General features: G+C 39.6%; 6 protein-coding genes across 11 annotated transcripts; 4 read left to right on the top strand and 2 right to left on the bottom strand.

Moving 5' to 3' along the window:
- The first annotated feature begins 28 nt into the window (after positions 1 to 28).
- LOC108605163 (fatty acid hydroxylase domain-containing protein 2) lies at positions 29 to 3,221 on the top strand. 3 transcript variants are annotated; one of them, XM_017994746.1, is made up of 6 exons: positions 29 to 611; positions 1,046 to 1,119; positions 1,913 to 2,088; positions 2,223 to 2,677; positions 2,741 to 2,887; positions 3,024 to 3,221. In XM_017994746.1, exons 1-6 carry the CDS (start codon positions 322 to 324, stop codon positions 3,073 to 3,075), a joined length of 1,194 nt encoding a protein of 397 aa, XP_017850235.1. In that variant the 5' UTR covers positions 29 to 321; the 3' UTR covers positions 3,076 to 3,221. The 3 variants fall into 3 exon arrangements, with proteins under 3 accessions (XP_017850235.1, XP_017850236.1, XP_017850237.1); XM_017994747.2 differs by lacking the exon at positions 3,024 to 3,221 and having other exon boundaries at positions 30 to 611; positions 2,741 to 3,011; XM_017994748.1 differs by lacking the exon at positions 29 to 611 and having other exon boundaries at positions 976 to 1,119.
- Positions 3,222 to 3,297: 76 nt separating this feature from the next.
- LOC108605173 (fatty acid hydroxylase domain-containing protein 2) lies at positions 3,298 to 4,752 on the top strand. The gene is made up of 2 exons (XM_017994759.2): positions 3,298 to 4,559; positions 4,619 to 4,752. The coding sequence occupies exons 1-2, from the start codon at positions 3,826 to 3,828 to the stop codon at positions 4,746 to 4,748; spliced, it is 864 nt and encodes a 287-aa protein (XP_017850248.1). The 5' UTR covers positions 3,298 to 3,825; the 3' UTR covers positions 4,749 to 4,752.
- A 448-nt stretch (positions 4,753 to 5,200) lies between these two features.
- Positions 5,201 to 6,120, top strand: LOC108605180 (39S ribosomal protein L22, mitochondrial). Its single transcript, XM_017994769.1, has 3 exons — positions 5,201 to 5,528; positions 5,586 to 5,799; positions 5,859 to 6,120. The coding sequence occupies exons 1-3, from the start codon at positions 5,277 to 5,279 to the stop codon at positions 6,077 to 6,079; spliced, it is 687 nt and encodes a 228-aa protein (XP_017850258.1). The 5' UTR covers positions 5,201 to 5,276; the 3' UTR covers positions 6,080 to 6,120.
- LOC108605162 (zinc finger protein 85) lies at positions 6,106 to 7,485 on the bottom strand. Of its 2 annotated transcripts, XM_017994745.1 has the most exons (3): positions 7,251 to 7,485; positions 6,688 to 7,195; positions 6,452 to 6,632 (listed from the first exon to the last, which is right to left on the bottom strand). In XM_017994745.1, the coding sequence occupies exons 1-3, from the start codon at positions 7,431 to 7,433 to the stop codon at positions 6,535 to 6,537; spliced, it is 789 nt and encodes a 262-aa protein (XP_017850234.1). In that variant the 5' UTR covers positions 7,434 to 7,485; the 3' UTR covers positions 6,452 to 6,534. The 2 variants fall into 2 exon arrangements, with proteins under 2 accessions (XP_017850233.1, XP_017850234.1); XM_017994744.1 differs by having other exon boundaries at positions 6,106 to 7,195.
- Positions 7,486 to 7,697: 212 nt separating this feature from the next.
- LOC108605174 (nucleoside diphosphate-linked moiety X motif 8) lies at positions 7,698 to 8,729 on the top strand. Its single transcript, XM_017994760.1, has 2 exons — positions 7,698 to 8,039; positions 8,102 to 8,729. Exons 1-2 carry the CDS (start codon positions 7,762 to 7,764, stop codon positions 8,655 to 8,657), a joined length of 834 nt encoding a protein of 277 aa, XP_017850249.1. The 5' UTR covers positions 7,698 to 7,761; the 3' UTR covers positions 8,658 to 8,729.
- Positions 8,730 to 8,858: 129 nt separating this feature from the next.
- Positions 8,859 to 15,109, bottom strand: LOC108605134 (myotubularin-related protein 4). Of its 3 annotated transcripts, none has more exons than XM_017994702.2 (14): positions 14,923 to 15,107; positions 14,164 to 14,287; positions 13,166 to 14,073; positions 12,629 to 12,819; positions 12,186 to 12,567; positions 11,952 to 12,116; positions 11,758 to 11,887; positions 11,546 to 11,651; positions 11,127 to 11,470; positions 10,547 to 11,063; positions 10,341 to 10,476; positions 10,001 to 10,105; positions 9,616 to 9,818; positions 8,859 to 9,289 (listed from the first exon to the last, which is right to left on the bottom strand). In XM_017994702.2, the coding sequence occupies exons 1-14, from the start codon at positions 14,968 to 14,970 to the stop codon at positions 9,091 to 9,093; spliced, it is 3,558 nt and encodes a 1,185-aa protein (XP_017850191.1). In that variant the 5' UTR covers positions 14,971 to 15,107; the 3' UTR covers positions 8,859 to 9,090. The 3 variants fall into 3 exon arrangements, with proteins under 3 accessions (XP_017850191.1, XP_017850192.1, XP_017850193.1); XM_017994703.2 differs by having other exon boundaries at positions 14,961 to 15,107; XM_017994704.1 differs by lacking the exon at positions 9,616 to 9,818 and having other exon boundaries at positions 9,163 to 9,289; positions 14,923 to 15,109.
- Between the last annotated feature and the right edge of the window lie 318 nt (positions 15,110 to 15,427).

The following is a 15,427-nucleotide window of genomic DNA, read 5'->3' as shown; positions in this document are numbered from 1 at the left end:
CAAAAAATTAAAAAAATAATCAACTATTTTAGACGTACAAGAGCTAATTCTTGTTGCACACTTTAGAAAATAAGAATAAATGCGCTGTATTTATTATGACTCAATGCTTCCTGCATTGTCTGTAAATTTGGAGATAGAACATTACTAACAGTAACGGGAAAAAATCGAAGTGCTTTAAATGTCAAGGACAACAATAAGCATAACAAAACGTACAACAAATACAACAACACTCACACTAGAACAGGTGCCACAAAGTCAACACAAGACACAAATTTGTTGAATATTAAAACGAATGTAAGGACAGTTTGGTAACAGTAAATCATGTCCAATAATCCGGCATTTGCAACAGCTGTCCAAAAGCCGCCAAATAACAGCAACTGCAGTGCTAGCAAAATAAATGGCGATATAAAAGCCGGTACTAATCCAACTGCCGCCCACACATCCCTCGATGTAAGCGGAGGGGGCCCAACGGCAGGCGCTGCGAATGTCAAGCAAATGCCCACGCCGGATGAGGTGGACAGTCCGCTATGGCTATCATCGCTGCATAGCGTTATCTTTATTATAACATGTGCTTTAGCCGCATTTATACTGTTTCGGAATGTTCTCACCTGGTAAGCTTAAAACCGTTTTAAAGTTTGCTTTTCCGTTTCATGCAAAGAGTCATTTAAATTGCGCGCCGTCGCAAACAGATCTGAAAAGTATCGATACTTTGTAATTGTTCGTTGATCGCAGTGCTGTCTCAGCTCAAAGTAACAGCTTTTAAGCTTAATGTATAGAGAGCCAGTAAACGAGCGCGCGAGCTCAAAAGAATACAGATATTCTTTCTGTATAGCATGATCAGCTGTTTCATGTTTTCTTTTGCCGTTTAGGCTGCGCTTTCTCCATCATTCGTCACTTTGCAATTGTTCAGTTGCCTTGCAGCCGCTGACGGCCGAAATTGTGTTTTATTTTCAATACAAAACAGTACAAATTAAAAACAAATAATTTTCAAAATTTAAAATATTTGTATGGATAAATTTAATGAATTCTATTATTTGCCAACCAGGCATTTGCAGAGCTTCTGGGGCGCCTCCGGAGACTTCTGGCAGTCGCAATGGGACAAGTTTATTGACAAGTTTGGTAAGTGAAGCGCAGATACATAAATTCTTGGCGGTGTATGTATGTGTGTGTGTGTTTGTGTGCTTGTTTGTATCTTTGAGTACGCATGCACTCAAGACTTTGCTACGGATTTATGTAAATATACATACAAATGTATCTAAAACTATATGTGTGTGTGTGTGTTTCTGCACAGATATCACAAATTGCACTTTTGCCTCACAACGACAAAAGCGCACAAAGTCAACAATAAGCGGCAACTGTTTTGTTTACTAATTTTTACAGACACACACACACACATACGTATGTGCACAAACAAAAGCCCGAACCGTGAGGCATTTTGATTAAATTTTTATATACTCGATTCTTAACGCTTATTGCAGTTATATTGTTACTAAAATTATAATAAAGCAAACTGCATACTCACATAAAAAAAAATCATTTCATTTCGACTAATTTAAAAGTACTTTTAAAATGCGTAGTTAATTAAATTTAAAAATATGCAAATTAAACTGAACTGAACTGAACAAAATATATGTATTTTATGCTAACAGTTAAATTCTTTAAATATTTAAAAGTAAATTTAGGAACAATTTGCATGGTAAGCTTTGCAATATATACAATGAAAACGTAAGCCATAGATAATGATAAGTAAATATTGCTTATGATTACTCAAGTCCATAAATAACGCAACGCTTGCTTAGATTTCAAGAAGATATAAACGTCGTAATAGTTGTAGGTGTAAATGAATTTTAGCTTGTGTTGAGTGTTTACATTACATTTTGTTTTGTTTCTGTTTTTTTTTTCTTTTTTGCAGGCGATGATCCCATGATGTTATGGGTCTTTGGCACAACCATTTTCACAATGATTGTCTACTGGAGTGTGGGCGGCATATATACATTTATGGATCTGACCAATCGACCAGCCTGCCTGCGTAAATATAAAATTCAGCCAGGCACCAATGAGCCCGTCGAAACCGCCCGTTTGCTAAAGGTAGGCAAAGATTCTTCAGAGAGAGAGAGAGAGAGAGAGAGAGAGAGAGAGAGAGAGAGAGAGGGAAGAGAAGAAGAGAGAGAGAGACAGAACAAACTTTAAGTTAATCAAGTTTCGATTTCAATTGATTTAAGGTCATTTGGCGAGTCATCTGCAATCAAATCTTTGTGGGCATACCGCTGGCATTTCTCAGCTATAAACTGATGTCGGTCCGTGGCTTGAGTAACATCAGGGAGCTACCCACATTCCATTGGGTCTGCTTTGAACTTACCGTTTGCATATTGATGGAGGAGCTGGGCTTTTACTATTCGCATCGCCTGCTACATCACAAGCACATATATAAATTTATCCATAAGCAGCATCATGAGTGGACTGCGCCGATATCTGTGACTGCTATCTATTGCCATCCTATAGAGCATATATTTAGCAATCTAGTGCCGCCATTTTTGGGCGTATTCCTTATGGGTAGTCATGTGGCCACCGCCTGGATGTGGTTTGCATTGGCCATACTATCAACACTCAATGCACACTCTGGCTATCATTTGCCATTCTTTCCCAGCCCCGAGGCCCATGACTTTCATCACTTAAAGTGAGTTAAGCTATTGACTAATTGACTGATTTTTATTCAATTAACATAATTTTGTTTTGACAGATTCAACAACTGCTTTGGCGTGTTGGGCGTGCTTGATCGCCTGCATGGCACTGATTCGCTATTCCGTGCCACAAAATCCTATGCGCGCCACATAATGATGCTTAGCTTTGTGCCCCCCCGTGATGCCTTTCCCGACTCTACCATGAAGTAAGTGGCGCAGGCGCCAGCGTTTGCGATTGCGTTCGCTTCGTGCCTTTCTTCGTCTTTGATTTTTTTTCTAAACTAGCCTGTCTTAACTGCTATTCCGTATGTAATGAATTATTATTATTTTTTTTTTGACTAGCATTTCAATAATTAATTGTGATAAAATGCAGGCGAGCAGCAAAATCGAGTAACGATTTTTATAACTAATTCTCAACAGAAACCCATGCAAAGCAAGAAATGAATTGTTAAAATGAATATCATAAACCAAATTTATGTAAATGTGAGAGAAAAGAAAAAGTAGTTAAGTAGTGTAGTTAATATATTGATGTACGTTTGATGTAAAAAATACATAAGCACACAAAGTTCACACAAAGCACAACAAAAACAAAACGAAAAACAAAAAAAAAATCAGCAAAAAATTTAAAAATAAAATCAAGCAACACTTGCAGATTTAGTATTGAACTTTGGGCACAAGAGTTTGTTTGTATTAAAAAAAAACATGTAGCTTTAATCTATGACTATAAAGTCCCTAGCAATTGTTATATTATGCTATGTATAGACTGCGACAAGTCATGATAACCGAATATAGCTTAAAAAAAAACTCAAAAGACCGGCTAATCAGTTATCAAGCAATATAACAGCAGTGAATTCAATTATAGTGACTATAGAATAACCTAAACAAGCAAAAATGTATTTCATCGGAACATTAAGATTGCAAATTTTTCATTGAATATAATATAAATGAAATGTATACATTTTTTAAAGCGCTGCTTCAAAGTTTGGATAACTAATGTGTAAGCTTTGCTTGTGATAAAAAAAAAATACTTTTTGGCATCGAAACCCAAATGCCTTGCTATGTGTAGCGTATTCGATGGTATAAAGCGTAAATAGTTAATACTACTACTGAAGCCGGGACAGTTGACAGTTGCCTCAGCTGCATCATGGACGCCGCTAAAATGCTCTCTAAGCTTGCCATACGCTGGCGTTACGCCGGCGAACAGCTACAGGCAAGTTGGTCAACACTGCTTGATGTTATTGGCGATGATCCTCGGCAGCTTTGGGTGCTTGGCACCTGCACTGTGGTCTTCGTCGTTTATTGGCTGTATGCTGCAATATTTACACTCATGGATATTACAAATCGTCCAAAGTTTTTGCGTAAATATAAAATACAGCCAGGGCAGAATGAGCCTGTGGAATTGGGTAAACTATGGCGAGCCGTCAAAGTGGTTTGCTTTAATCTCAGTGTGGTGAACTTAGTGACCACTTGGGTGCTCTTTGAGTTGTTGCTTAAACATCGCAATAGCCAGGATATACGTGTGCTGCCCAGTTTTGGGCGCATTGTGCGCGATCTTGTGGTCTTTGTGATATTGGAGGAGATTATGTTTTATTATGCGCATCGTTTATTGCATCACAAGTCTATCTATAAGTATGTGCACAAGAAGCATCATGAGTGGACAGCACCTGTGGCGGCCATGACACTCTATGCACATCCCGTGGAGCATGTGGTGGCCAATTTGCTGCCCGTAGGCATGTCCATGTCCTTGCTTGGCACACACGTCACCACTGCCTGGATCATGATTTCACTGGCAGTCGTTAACTCCATGAGCGATCACACTGGCTATAGCTTTCCCTGGTCAGCGAATTCCGTGCGATTCCATGACTATCATCACGCAAAGTAAGCTTGGTGATTTTTACATATATTCAATATTATTAGTACTATTTATTTTTGAACAGGTTTAATTACAATTTTGGCGTTTTGGGCTGGCTGGACAAGCTGCATGGCACTTATCAAGCAACAGATAAGAAAAAGCAAACACAGCAGACCAAAAAGAAGGCGCCCAAGAGCAAACCCAAGTTTAAATAAACAGTTTACATACATATATTTTTTATGTTTTTATATTGAATAAAAGTATTTGTATATTATAGCATGGAAAAAACTTACCTTATACATATTTTGAAACTATCTCTAGCCGCTTTTGTACATATAACCATTTGTACTATTAATAGTTTTTTTAATTTTGAATGTTTTGCTGTAGTGTAAATCGTTAACATTTGAATTTGTAACTATAGCTATAGCAGCCCTGGTAAAAGCGCTTCAACCTATCGTTAGCAAAAACAATTGCGTTGACGGCTGCTGCACTTCATGTTTTTGTGGTAAAACATGCGATCTTTTTGTTTTGCAATTAGTGAATTTCAATAATGCTGCATAACTTATTTTTTTAAGTGGCAAACGAAAGATTGTATATATTTTTGAATGTAGCCCTGACAAAAAACGCACAAGATATGTAACGCAGCCCTGGCACTTCCCCAGCTGTTGTTACGCGAGCAAATGGTGCCGATTCCGTTGCCTTAACTAAATTTAATATTTTTATTTTAATTCAACAACGGCACCATGAATAAACTGATTAGACCAATGCAGTTGTTGGCATTACAAAGGCCACTGCTAGCAAATACACAGCTTAAGGCGCTGGCGCCAGCATTGACGCAAAGCGGTGACACCGGCGACAAGTGCGGTCTGCACACGTCTGCCAATGGAGCTCTGTGTGCCAAGTGGAATAAACACAACTATGGTCCAAAGAAATGGCTGGAATATAACAAGACGGTGCATCCGCCGCAGGAAAAGGATGAAGAGCCACGCAATGCGGTAAGCATAGATTAGTCCTTGCCGAGACATAATTTGCTAATCCAAATTTGATTATAGTACATTTGTCACATGCGCAGCAATATCAAGTATAGTCCTGACAAGATGTGGTATATAGCTGCCTTTGTGCGTGGCATGTCCGTGGATGAGGCACTCAAACAGCTTGACTTTGTGCTTAAAAAAGGAGCCACGGATGTCAAAGAGACCATACTGGAGGCACAACAAATGGCACAGGAGCGTCACAATGTCGAATACAAAAGCAATCTCTGGATTGGTAAGTCCACACAAGCTAAGCTTTTATAAACATTTTTGACCAATTGTTTGTCTCTTTAGCGGAATCGTTTGTTGGCAAAGGACGCGTGTTCAAAGGAATGCGTCGGCATGCTCGCGGTCGCTTTGGACGCGTAGAGTATAAGCATTGTCACTACTTTGTGCGTCTGGAGGAGGGTACGCCGCCAGAGCACTATTACCAGCCTGAGCCACAGACACCCCAACAGCAATATGAGCATTGGTTAGAACAGATGCGCAGCCGCAAAATTATTAATTCCTTGTAGTTGTTCAATAATTTAATTAACAGTTACATTTATAACATCAAGTTGTCTACAAATTATTTAATTTACAAAAAAGAGTTTATCGAGGGAATGTTTTCAGCTATGTTAAGATTCAAGTGTTGCCGTCAGCAGTTCTTCCATGACGCTATCATCAAGCTCTGCCTCCAGCTCTTGCGCAACAGTTGTTAATGCCAATGGCTGGCGTAGACGTAGTTCTTTGTCCACATCCTTTTCCAGCACTAGGCAGGCAAGCTTGGATAAATGCGACCGCACTGGCTTACCAGCATCGCGACGACGCTTGCGTGTCAGCTTAGTTGATTCCCGCAAATTGGATTTCTCTTTTACAGCTGCAGCTGTAGCTGAAGGTGACTTAGACTTAGATTTTCGCTCTTTAGCTGTGTGATCCCGCAGTAAGTGTTTACTTAGATTCTGAGCACTGCTAAAGCAACGATCGCAGTTTACTGCTTGACACTCAAAGCGCATACCCGAGTGTGTGGTGAGCATATGTTGGCGCAGATTACGCTCATATGCATAACTACGGCCGCAATCTGGTTCGCTGCAAGTAAAGGCAGCCTTTTCATCAGCTGAATGCTTGGCTAGCACATGCTTACTTAAGTCACTGGGCTTGTCGTAGCTGCGCTCGCACTGCTTACATTTATGCCGCTCACGGCCATGGAGCGTCTCCCGGCAATGCTTTGTATACAGAGTCCATTTGTCAAACTGCAGCTCACAGGCGGGGCACGAATAAAGCTTGCAGCTGCGTTGATGACTCTCTTGCTGCCACTGTTGGTAAAAGCCACGTGCGCACTTTTTGCACCGATACGGATACGCTTGTGTGTGCTGGGTAATCTCATGGCGGCGCAGTTTCATCTTTTGCCTAAACTTGGCTTCACAGTGTGTGCAGGCATACTCGCGTGGCGCTTCGTGGGCCTCACGCATATGGCGCTGCATGTTGCAAGCAGAGGTGAACATCTTGCTGCACTCTTCAAGCTGGCACTTGACTGTCTTTTGTGGTGCTCCATCGCCAGGACGCTCGTGTGTGCTGCGCAGATGGCGTTTCAAGTGCGTCAATATGGTATAGACTTTGTCACAGCCGTCATACGAGCAGGCATGCTTCTTCTGCAAAAAAATTTAAAGTTAGTTGCAGCGCCTTTCATTATTAACTTTTACTCACAATGCCAGTATGATGATATTCGTGGCGATCCAAATGATCCAGGCGCTTAAAGCTCTCAGTGCAGCCGGCAATACTACATCTGTACTTGGGGCCTGTGCTATCTCTCCGCGTTTGACGCAACTTGAACTCCTCCAGCACTAAATCCAAGTCGCTGTCGCTGGTTATTTGATTATCGGGCGGCATTCTACTTAAATTAAAATCACACAATAAAAACCAACGTGTTTGGCAGTGAATCGATTCGATATCAGCTGTTGTACTTGTGGGGGCTGAACGATAAATTGTTTGTAAAAGACGTTGAGACTAATAAAAAAAAAAACTCTCAACTTAATGTTTTAACTGCAATTATAGGCTACAATCATTGCAACAATTGCGTTGGCGCTTTACATTTGCATTCATAGCAGCTATTATAAAACGCTAACTTCAATTGACCAGCTGACGACTGTCATCCAATGTTCTGTTTGTTTACATCCGTTTGTTTACATAATTCATTTTCACTTACTAAAGTAGTAAGATGTGTTCCATTTCCATTAATGCACGCCTATTGCGACCGCTGATGCAAGCAGCTTATACACAAGCCAAAAATAAAAGCAGAAATGTAGCCTCAGCTGTGCCAGTGCTCAGCACAGCTGATCAGCAATTTCTCCTTGAGCCTGAGCAGCGACAGCGTTGCCTGGAGCAACTTAACAAACTGCCTGTTGTGGAGCGTCCCAAGAGCATGGCACCAGCCGCTGTCAGGCATGAAAACTCTGCCGCCTCCGTACTAATTGCGCTATGCCTAGAGCGTGAAACGTAAGAATACCTATCGAAAAGGTTTGTGGGTCGCAATGTTTATGAACATTTGTTGATTCCAGCAATGAAGTCTCGCTGCTGTATACACGCCGCTCACGTCATTTGCGCCGGCACAGCTTGCAAGTGTCCTTTCCCGGCGGCAAGCGTGATGACACTGACGCCAGCTTTGTCGACTGTGCACTGCGTGAAACGGAGGAAGAAATTGGTCTAGGACGCGAACGCGTTGATGTTTGGGGCGAAAGCAATGCCATAAAACTTCCACGCACCGGCCCCATCGTGCCAGTTATAGGTGTAGTCAAAGACTTTCATGTCTCTGAGCTAAAACTCAACTGGGATGAGGTGGAGGAAGCCTTCAGTATACCGCTGAACACGCTGCTAACAGCAGCCGCCGCTCGCCACACTCAATTCCGAAGTGGCTATAGCTCACCCGCCTTTGTAGCCACACCAGTGCGCATCTGGGGCATTACAGGCTATCTGACCTATGTGTTTCTACGCTGTCTGCTGCCTAGGCAAATGTTACCTGAATCCTTAAAGACAAACTTGAAGTTTGTGCGGCCTTACAAGCTGCCGCCCAAGACGCACCATCATGCAGAGACGGGAGATTTACACGTTATGTGATAGACTGCCTTACATTAGGATTTGATGTTTTGTTATAAATATATAATGATATATAATATATGCAATGTTTTGACGCTGATTAAATCAGATTTAAAGTTTTAAACTTCCACAAAACAATAAAAATCAATTTGTTTTAATAGTTTTGGTATTTTAATTTACAATTGGTGTACATAAACTATATACTCATATACATATATGTATAATATTTCTAACAAAATTTGTATAATTTCCGTGCGGCTCTAGAGACACACACATAAAAGGTAATTCATTTTTTGTCGCCCAGCTATAATCGTGATAACATATGCAATAAATATTTCATTTTCTGAGTATAATTATTTACATATAGATTTCAACATATTTCTTTTTGTTTTATTTACTTTTTGTTTTTGTTTGTTTTTGTCGTAATAATCCCCTATGCGTACTAATGGTTAAACTACTCTTGAGAGCTTCTTGCCGAAGGCTTTGCCGCTTCTATAGCAATAGGGTTTGAAGAAGGAACGCGACATTCATGTACTTGAGTTGTAACATTTGTATAACAAGATCCACATAGACGAACTGGATTGAAAAGCTTTTCAAAAGGCAGCGGCGCCCAAAATTCTGAGCAGTCAGCACAGAAAATTTCGCCACATGATCTGCAAAGGTTTCAAAATAAAATATTATATTAAAAATTATTCCTATATTAAGTTAAAATGTTAAATAATTATATTAAGAGCTATGGGCTACAAAATGAGAAAAATATTTGCCTCAGCCAATCTGACATGTATGAATTTTGTTATAATATACTAAAAACAGTCCTGTTGTAAGTAATATTTAAAAGATATAATACGTAAGCCCATGATTATGTAGTATTGGTGAAGAAACTTATGCCAGATTGATTGCTGCTCATATTTAGAAATAAAATAAATAAATAAAATGAAAAAAAAAAAAGAAACAGTAAGATAATGTTGGAAATGCGCACCGACAATGATGTTTTCTTCGTCCCAGCCAGAACTCAATTTGACAATGAGAGCAACGTGAAACGGCATGATCGGGTACCCAGAGCACACTAGATGCCTTCTTCTCATATATGGTAGGCGTGGCAAATGATGAGGGCCCACTGCGCTCTTCGACAGCTTCCCAAGAACATGTCGAAGCATTTTCAACAATATCCGATCCATATTCCTGCAGGTATTTTGCAAAATAATTATGCTGTAATTTTCTGCACAATTTTGTTTTGTTCTTTAATGCAAAACTATTCCAACGCTTTTCTTTCGTGGAATAATAAAGCTTAAATATGTTAGATATGGCTTAAGGATATTAATCTCATTCTGTGCTTAATAGCTTAATTGTTTATTAATATTTACATGCTCCACATTGGTGGATACAACGCTGTTGCAGCTGGGGCAGCCTTTTTGAAGCAATGCCAAACGCATGCCATGAATTTCACGCAATAACATTTCCTCACGTTGCTAAAAGAGAATAAAATTGTTGATTTAAATCGTAATTGATATATAAATATGCTCCGAATTACGCCAAACTATCATACATGTGTATAATATGAAAAAAAAAAAAAATTGTGTTTTTAATTCGCCTGCTCAACTTATTTTATATTATACTTTCTAAGCTAACCTAAATGGTTATATGTATATATATTTATATATATCACATATGATAGTTTGGCGAACTCTCGGGCTATAACAGTACCTTTTGCTCTTGTACTAGCTGATGTAGTCTTATATTTTGTTCACTGAGGCCATGCGCCAAGCCATCTGGACACGATATGTTCAACTGTGTACGTTCCTGCATGCCCAACGGTGTCGGCGGCAATGAAGGCAATGCGCTAAACAAAATTATATAAATTAAACAATTAATTAAATTATAATAACTATTTGCTGCTTAAGCCTGCTAACCTCAATTGGTCGGCATATTTTGTTTGCTTTTGTTGCTCACGATTGAAGTTGGACCAGAGCATATTGCGGCGCGTTATGTCGTTAACTTGTGGCGCGTCCGCTATCATTGACAGTCCATCCAATTGCTCGGTAACTGCGCTGACAATACCATGTAAATCTTTAGGATTTACCAACGGTTTGTCATTGGGTGGCAACTGCAGATCCAAGTGCTCCAGACTGCTTGCACTCTGTTGAAAATAACGCGATTGATGTGGCTTGACATGCACACGCGCTAAATTGTTATAGCTTTGACTAATTTTGTTTGTATGCACCACTGCTGTCTTTTTGCCCAAGGACACAACACTCTTGTCTTTCGAAATGCCATTTGTTGTTGTTGATGTTGATGTTGTTGGAGCTGTTGTTATTTCAGTTGTTGCTATTAATGTATCCGTGCTGGTATCAATTTGTCCTTGGCTATGCCACAAGCTATGGCCATTATCACTACGTTGCCCACACACAGCAGCTGCAGCTGTATGTTCTACAAAATAAATGCAATTATTTAATTATTACGTTATAAACAAGTGACAAAACGTTCGCTTACCACTTGCCGCATCCACATGATCCATAGTATGGTAATCAAAAGGCGAATTGGACGCGACATCCATTTGTTGTATGCCATTTAGGGATGCATTTCCATCATCCGATGTATCACATTGATTTGCAGTAGAGCTTTGGTCATTATTTATATCAGTTAATAGGCTGCTCGAACCATTTATCTGTGCATCCGCATCTGTCTCCAATTCCGACTGTTCCTCCTCCTCCTGTTCGCCCTTTGTGGTCCTGGTTCCTATGCTATTGCATTTATCCTCTGTATCCAAATCGGATTTCACATCGCTGCGTATATCAAACATGGAATTCCTGTTCAAATTTAATGTAAGGCCATCGCTATAAAATCATGTACAGCATTATAATTAGCAAAGCTATGATTTATAGTTTTCAATGAGTGAGTGCTATAATTACATTAATTCAGCTCCCAAGTTGGGATCACTTGATCTTCTTGAAATTGTGCTCTGTGTCAACTCGTTCGTTGTGATGTTCTCAGTTGAACGCGTCTTAACCGTTGTACCTTTTGTTAGAAGAAAACGAATTGTAAATGAGCAAATATGTTTGCAAATTAATTCAAATTGGAACACATTTTTTATATATTCAAATTGGCTTTTATTTCTACTTACCATTCTGAGCACCTTGACGATCATTATTGCTTTGTTGAGGAAGATCGTTACCGTTTTTATTGCCTAAGCTACCAAGATATACATCGGACCAAAAATGTAAAAATCGCACGCTGTGCGACGGCCAAAGTACCTAAAACATATAGCAAATATATATACAATAATTAAAGTATATGCATTTACAGAGTGTTCCCTACCTTTTCAGTCTCATGTTTATATAATGGATTCCTATACATTGTTTCCGCTAAAAATGGCCAAACTGAGAATGTACGATCAAATACAGAGTTCTCGATGCGTTCCTTAAGCGAATTGCACAGAAATGTGCCAAATAAGCACGACAGCGAATGTTGAGCTAGTTTAATCTGAAATTACAATTACAATTATCTGCATTAAAATACTTGGAATATTGCATTTTTGTTAAATAAGCTTACCAAGTAACCTAAACTGAACTCAAAGCTGCAAGGATATTGCTTATGTATTTGATGTACCAAATCAAGCCACTGCAGAAAAACTGGACAACGCTCGTTAACCTCATCAGAGTTGGGTCCATTGCCAGAGCGGTCTGCAAACTTGTGACCATAGTTCAACCATTCGCGTTCAACTAACACGCGAAATCCTTCAACGGTTCGATAATAGGGATCCAAACAAATCTGTGCTGTTGCCACAATCTGTGGCGTGCGATCCCAGCCGTCAGAGCAATGCACTAACACAGGACGTCCATTATTCTCAATTGTATGCACAACGGTCATGGCGGCGCCTAATAAGCCCGATAAATGCTGCATCCACATAGTTTTCTCCAATTGTCCAAACCAACTGCAAAAATTAAGTGAATATTTCAATTCAAATTCATAATTGTGTTTTTGTGTGGGCTTACTTGGGATCATCGGGCGAGGAGGCACACAGTTGTCTTACAGAATGAAAGCTTTTGCGTATGGCATGTATATTACCCAAGTTCATAAACTCTATTTCGGCGCAGGGATAATATTCAATGCATTCACAGCCACCGCCGCGTGCTCGATTGGTGACCGCTGAGGTATAACTGCGCGCATCCACAATGAGAATTTTCTAAAAACAAAAAGAAAACAAGCTAATTAAGTAATGTCTTATACAATTCCTTACTTCGAATGTTTAGTCGTAATTAAGTTAATAATTGAAAGAAATTCAAAATTATACAACAAACTCCAACAGCTGAAGGCATAGCTAGAGTTGAATTTGATAGCTTCCTTTATCTGATTGTCTTTTAAGAAATTGTCTCTGGGTTCGACAGCTTTTAAAATTAAGTAAAGGATAGTAAATGACTGAATAAGGCTGTTGCTATTGTTTATGTCTGACTATCAAACAAATTGTGTCATTCGTGTTTCTAGTCAGGAATCATCTTTGCTTGATGTGCTCTCTCTTAGGTAAGACTTACTCTGATTTCATCTAAGGCTAGCTCTTCATGTGATGAATTCTCCAATGATGGCGAGCTGTTGCCTGAGGAGCCCTGAGTTTCACCATTGCTCTCCCTGGCCAGCCGCCTTGCATGTTCTCCGCGATCAAAAGCACAGGCATCGGCCAAGGCCTTGAGTAGTTGCTCATCCTTGTAGTTACGCCAGCCAAGCCAACCCACTTCGGGCTGACTGCAGCGTGCTAAAATAGCTCCAGATTTTTGATGACGCCAGACAACGGCAGGCAATCGCCTTGAGCCACGAAAGTTAGCAATATTGTGCAGCATTTCATCTGTGATGCAGCAAGGAACAAGCAACTTTTGCGGATACGATGGACACAGTTTAAAGTCCATATTGGCTGTGGAAATGCGCCACGAGCCCTTCAAATCGAAGCCTAGACGCATGACCTCGTTTTTAAAATCGCTTTCATAGCGTACAGAGCGCTGCAAGCGCTGCGAATGCTCGCCCAGCGCTAGAGGCGGTGATGACTCTACCGATTTCGGAGCTGCCATACTGTTGCTGGTGCTGTTGCCATTGCTTAGCCCATTGACGTTGCGTTCCTTGTGAGCAAGCGTATCGCAAGTCCACGAATAGAACGGAAAGGCGAAGAGTGTTTCCAGCGTTTCAGGTACACCAATTAAGAGCTGTATGCGACGTTGCCAGTCCAAGCACTGTTCAGCTGATGAAAACGAGCACCGCACTGTGCTGGCATCTTTGCAGTTAACGACCAGCTGGAAGAGATCGCGCGTTTGCACCGACTCAATCAGGCCCAGTGGCACACTTGTCCCAAACGTGGACGATGTTGTCTGTTTTGACAGAAATATGCGATAATTGGATACAGCCAGCACACCGTCGTCTGTGCGTCCCAGATACTTAATCGACTCGCCGGCAACTGTTTATAAATTTATAAGCCAGTAGTTTTTGTTATTGACTGTGTGTATATGTGTGTGTATTACTGTATATGAGTGTTGAATATACTTACGCTCTTGGAATGGTAATAACAGCTGTGCGTCTTCCTTTTCCATTTGTGTTTTTGGATATGATTCGGCAGCGCGTATAAAACAAATCGATGGGGGCGGTGATCCATCTGACATCATGTGTTGCGACTGTAAAACAAATGCATGTACACATATAAACAATTTAATTGCAGCGCACACACACACACACACATACAAATTTGAATTTATGTGCTTGTATTTTAGGTGCAAACACCTAAGATCCTCTCAGGGTTACTACGAAATTTGTCATTGATTGTTAGCTAAATTAGCAACAAAGCAGGACAATATATACATGCACACACATAAATGCAGCAATATACATATGTGCATATGTGCAACAAACACAACATTCTCCTATTTTTTCGTTTTTAACAGTGATATCCATATACATACATATGTATGCACAATAATAAATTTTGTACATTTCTGTTTGCCTGTGTGTGTCCATACATACGCACGTTCTATATACATACATGTATGTATGCATATGTTTACATATAAAAATCCAATTGCGCTGCGTACTATTTAGCGACACACACACAAACGAATGTTTAAAAACCAATTAAATGCACAAACATTGTCGCCTCTTCTTGTGTCCTTGTGAGTAGTTTTTTTTTTAGATTTCCAATAAGATGGCGATAGGTAAAAATTTTTTATAAACAAAGTGATTATGCACTACTACACATGCATGCCCACGTATGTGTGAACATACAAACATATAATCTGTATACATGCATACTTACATATATATGATTTATGAAACAATAACACCAAAACAAACCTACGTGCATACAAACATTTGTATGCCTAAAAAATGTAGCTTTAAAGCAGCAAAATATTGCTTGTTGGGTCTGTTGATTGTATTGAGAAACACGTTTGATTGTTTTGTTCTTTATGCAGCACCATAAAATCCATAAACGTCAGCTACTATAAACAAAGATTTGCAAATATTGTTGCTTTTTATGTTCATATGTATATGTATGTGGTTGTTAGTTATGTGCGTTGATACAACTTATGTACTCGTTACAGTAACGAATATAATGACAGTTGCTAAGTGTAACGGAAAAGAAAACACGACTAGTAACAAAAAAAAAAACTAATTTTAGTTTTTAAATATATAGATAGACGCAAAGAAATGCATGAAATTATAAAAATTAATGTATTAAAGTACATAAAAATTTAAAACCCAGCATAAATTCTGAGACGCAATGGATATTTGCCAAGCCCATCGTTACTCGCAAAAGTATT

The sequence above is a fragment of the Drosophila busckii genome, chromosome X (genome assembly GCF_011750605.1).
Source record: "Drosophila busckii strain San Diego stock center, stock number 13000-0081.31 chromosome X, ASM1175060v1, whole genome shotgun sequence".
Lineage (NCBI taxonomy): Eukaryota > Metazoa > Arthropoda > Insecta > Diptera > Drosophilidae > Drosophila > Drosophila busckii.
Note: the sequence above shows the minus strand (reverse complement) of the source record. Positions and strands in the feature narration are given on the sequence as shown.

Excerpts from the sequence above, each read along its gene's own strand:
- LOC108605174 (XM_017994760.1), top strand. The coding sequence starts at position 7,762 with ATGTGTTCCATTTCCATTAATGCACGCCTATTGCGACCGCTGATGCAA. Across the intron at positions 8,040-8,101 it reads CTATGCCTAGAGCGTGAAAC|CAATGAAGTCTCGCTGCTGT; the intron begins GTAAGAATACCT and ends TGTTGATTCCAG.
- LOC108605173 (XM_017994759.2), top strand. The coding sequence starts at position 3,826 with ATGGACGCCGCTAAAATGCTCTCTAAGCTTGCCATACGCTGGCGTTAC. Across the intron at positions 4,560-4,618 it reads CATGACTATCATCACGCAAA|GTTTAATTACAATTTTGGCG; the intron begins GTAAGCTTGGTG and ends ATTTTTGAACAG.
- LOC108605134 (XM_017994702.2), bottom strand. The coding sequence starts at position 14,970 with ATGCACGTAGGTTTGTTTTGGTGTTATTGTTTCATAAATCATATATAT. Across the intron at positions 11,888-11,951 it reads ATAAACATGAGACTGAAAAG|GTACTTTGGCCGTCGCACAG; the intron begins GTAGGGAACACT and ends TATATGTTTTAG. Across the intron at positions 9,819-10,000 it reads TATCCACCAATGTGGAGCAT|GAATATGGATCGGATATTGT; the intron begins GTAAATATTAAT and ends AAATACCTGCAG.
- LOC108605163 (XM_017994746.1), top strand. The coding sequence starts at position 322 with ATGTCCAATAATCCGGCATTTGCAACAGCTGTCCAAAAGCCGCCAAAT. Across the intron at positions 1,120-1,912 it reads CAAGTTTATTGACAAGTTTG|GCGATGATCCCATGATGTTA; the intron begins GTAAGTGAAGCG and ends TCTTTTTTGCAG. Across the intron at positions 2,678-2,740 it reads CATGACTTTCATCACTTAAA|ATTCAACAACTGCTTTGGCG; the intron begins GTGAGTTAAGCT and ends TTGTTTTGACAG.
- LOC108605162 (XM_017994744.1), bottom strand. The coding sequence starts at position 7,433 with ATGCCGCCCGATAATCAAATAACCAGCGACAGCGACTTGGATTTAGTG. Across the intron at positions 7,196-7,250 it reads AATATCATCATACTGGCATT|AAGAAGCATGCCTGCTCGTA; the intron begins GTGAGTAAAAGT and ends ATTTTTTTGCAG.
- LOC108605180 (XM_017994769.1), top strand. The coding sequence starts at position 5,277 with ATGAATAAACTGATTAGACCAATGCAGTTGTTGGCATTACAAAGGCCA. Across the intron at positions 5,529-5,585 it reads ATGAAGAGCCACGCAATGCG|TACATTTGTCACATGCGCAG; the intron begins GTAAGCATAGAT and ends ATTTGATTATAG. Across the intron at positions 5,800-5,858 it reads CAAAAGCAATCTCTGGATTG|CGGAATCGTTTGTTGGCAAA; the intron begins GTAAGTCCACAC and ends TTGTCTCTTTAG.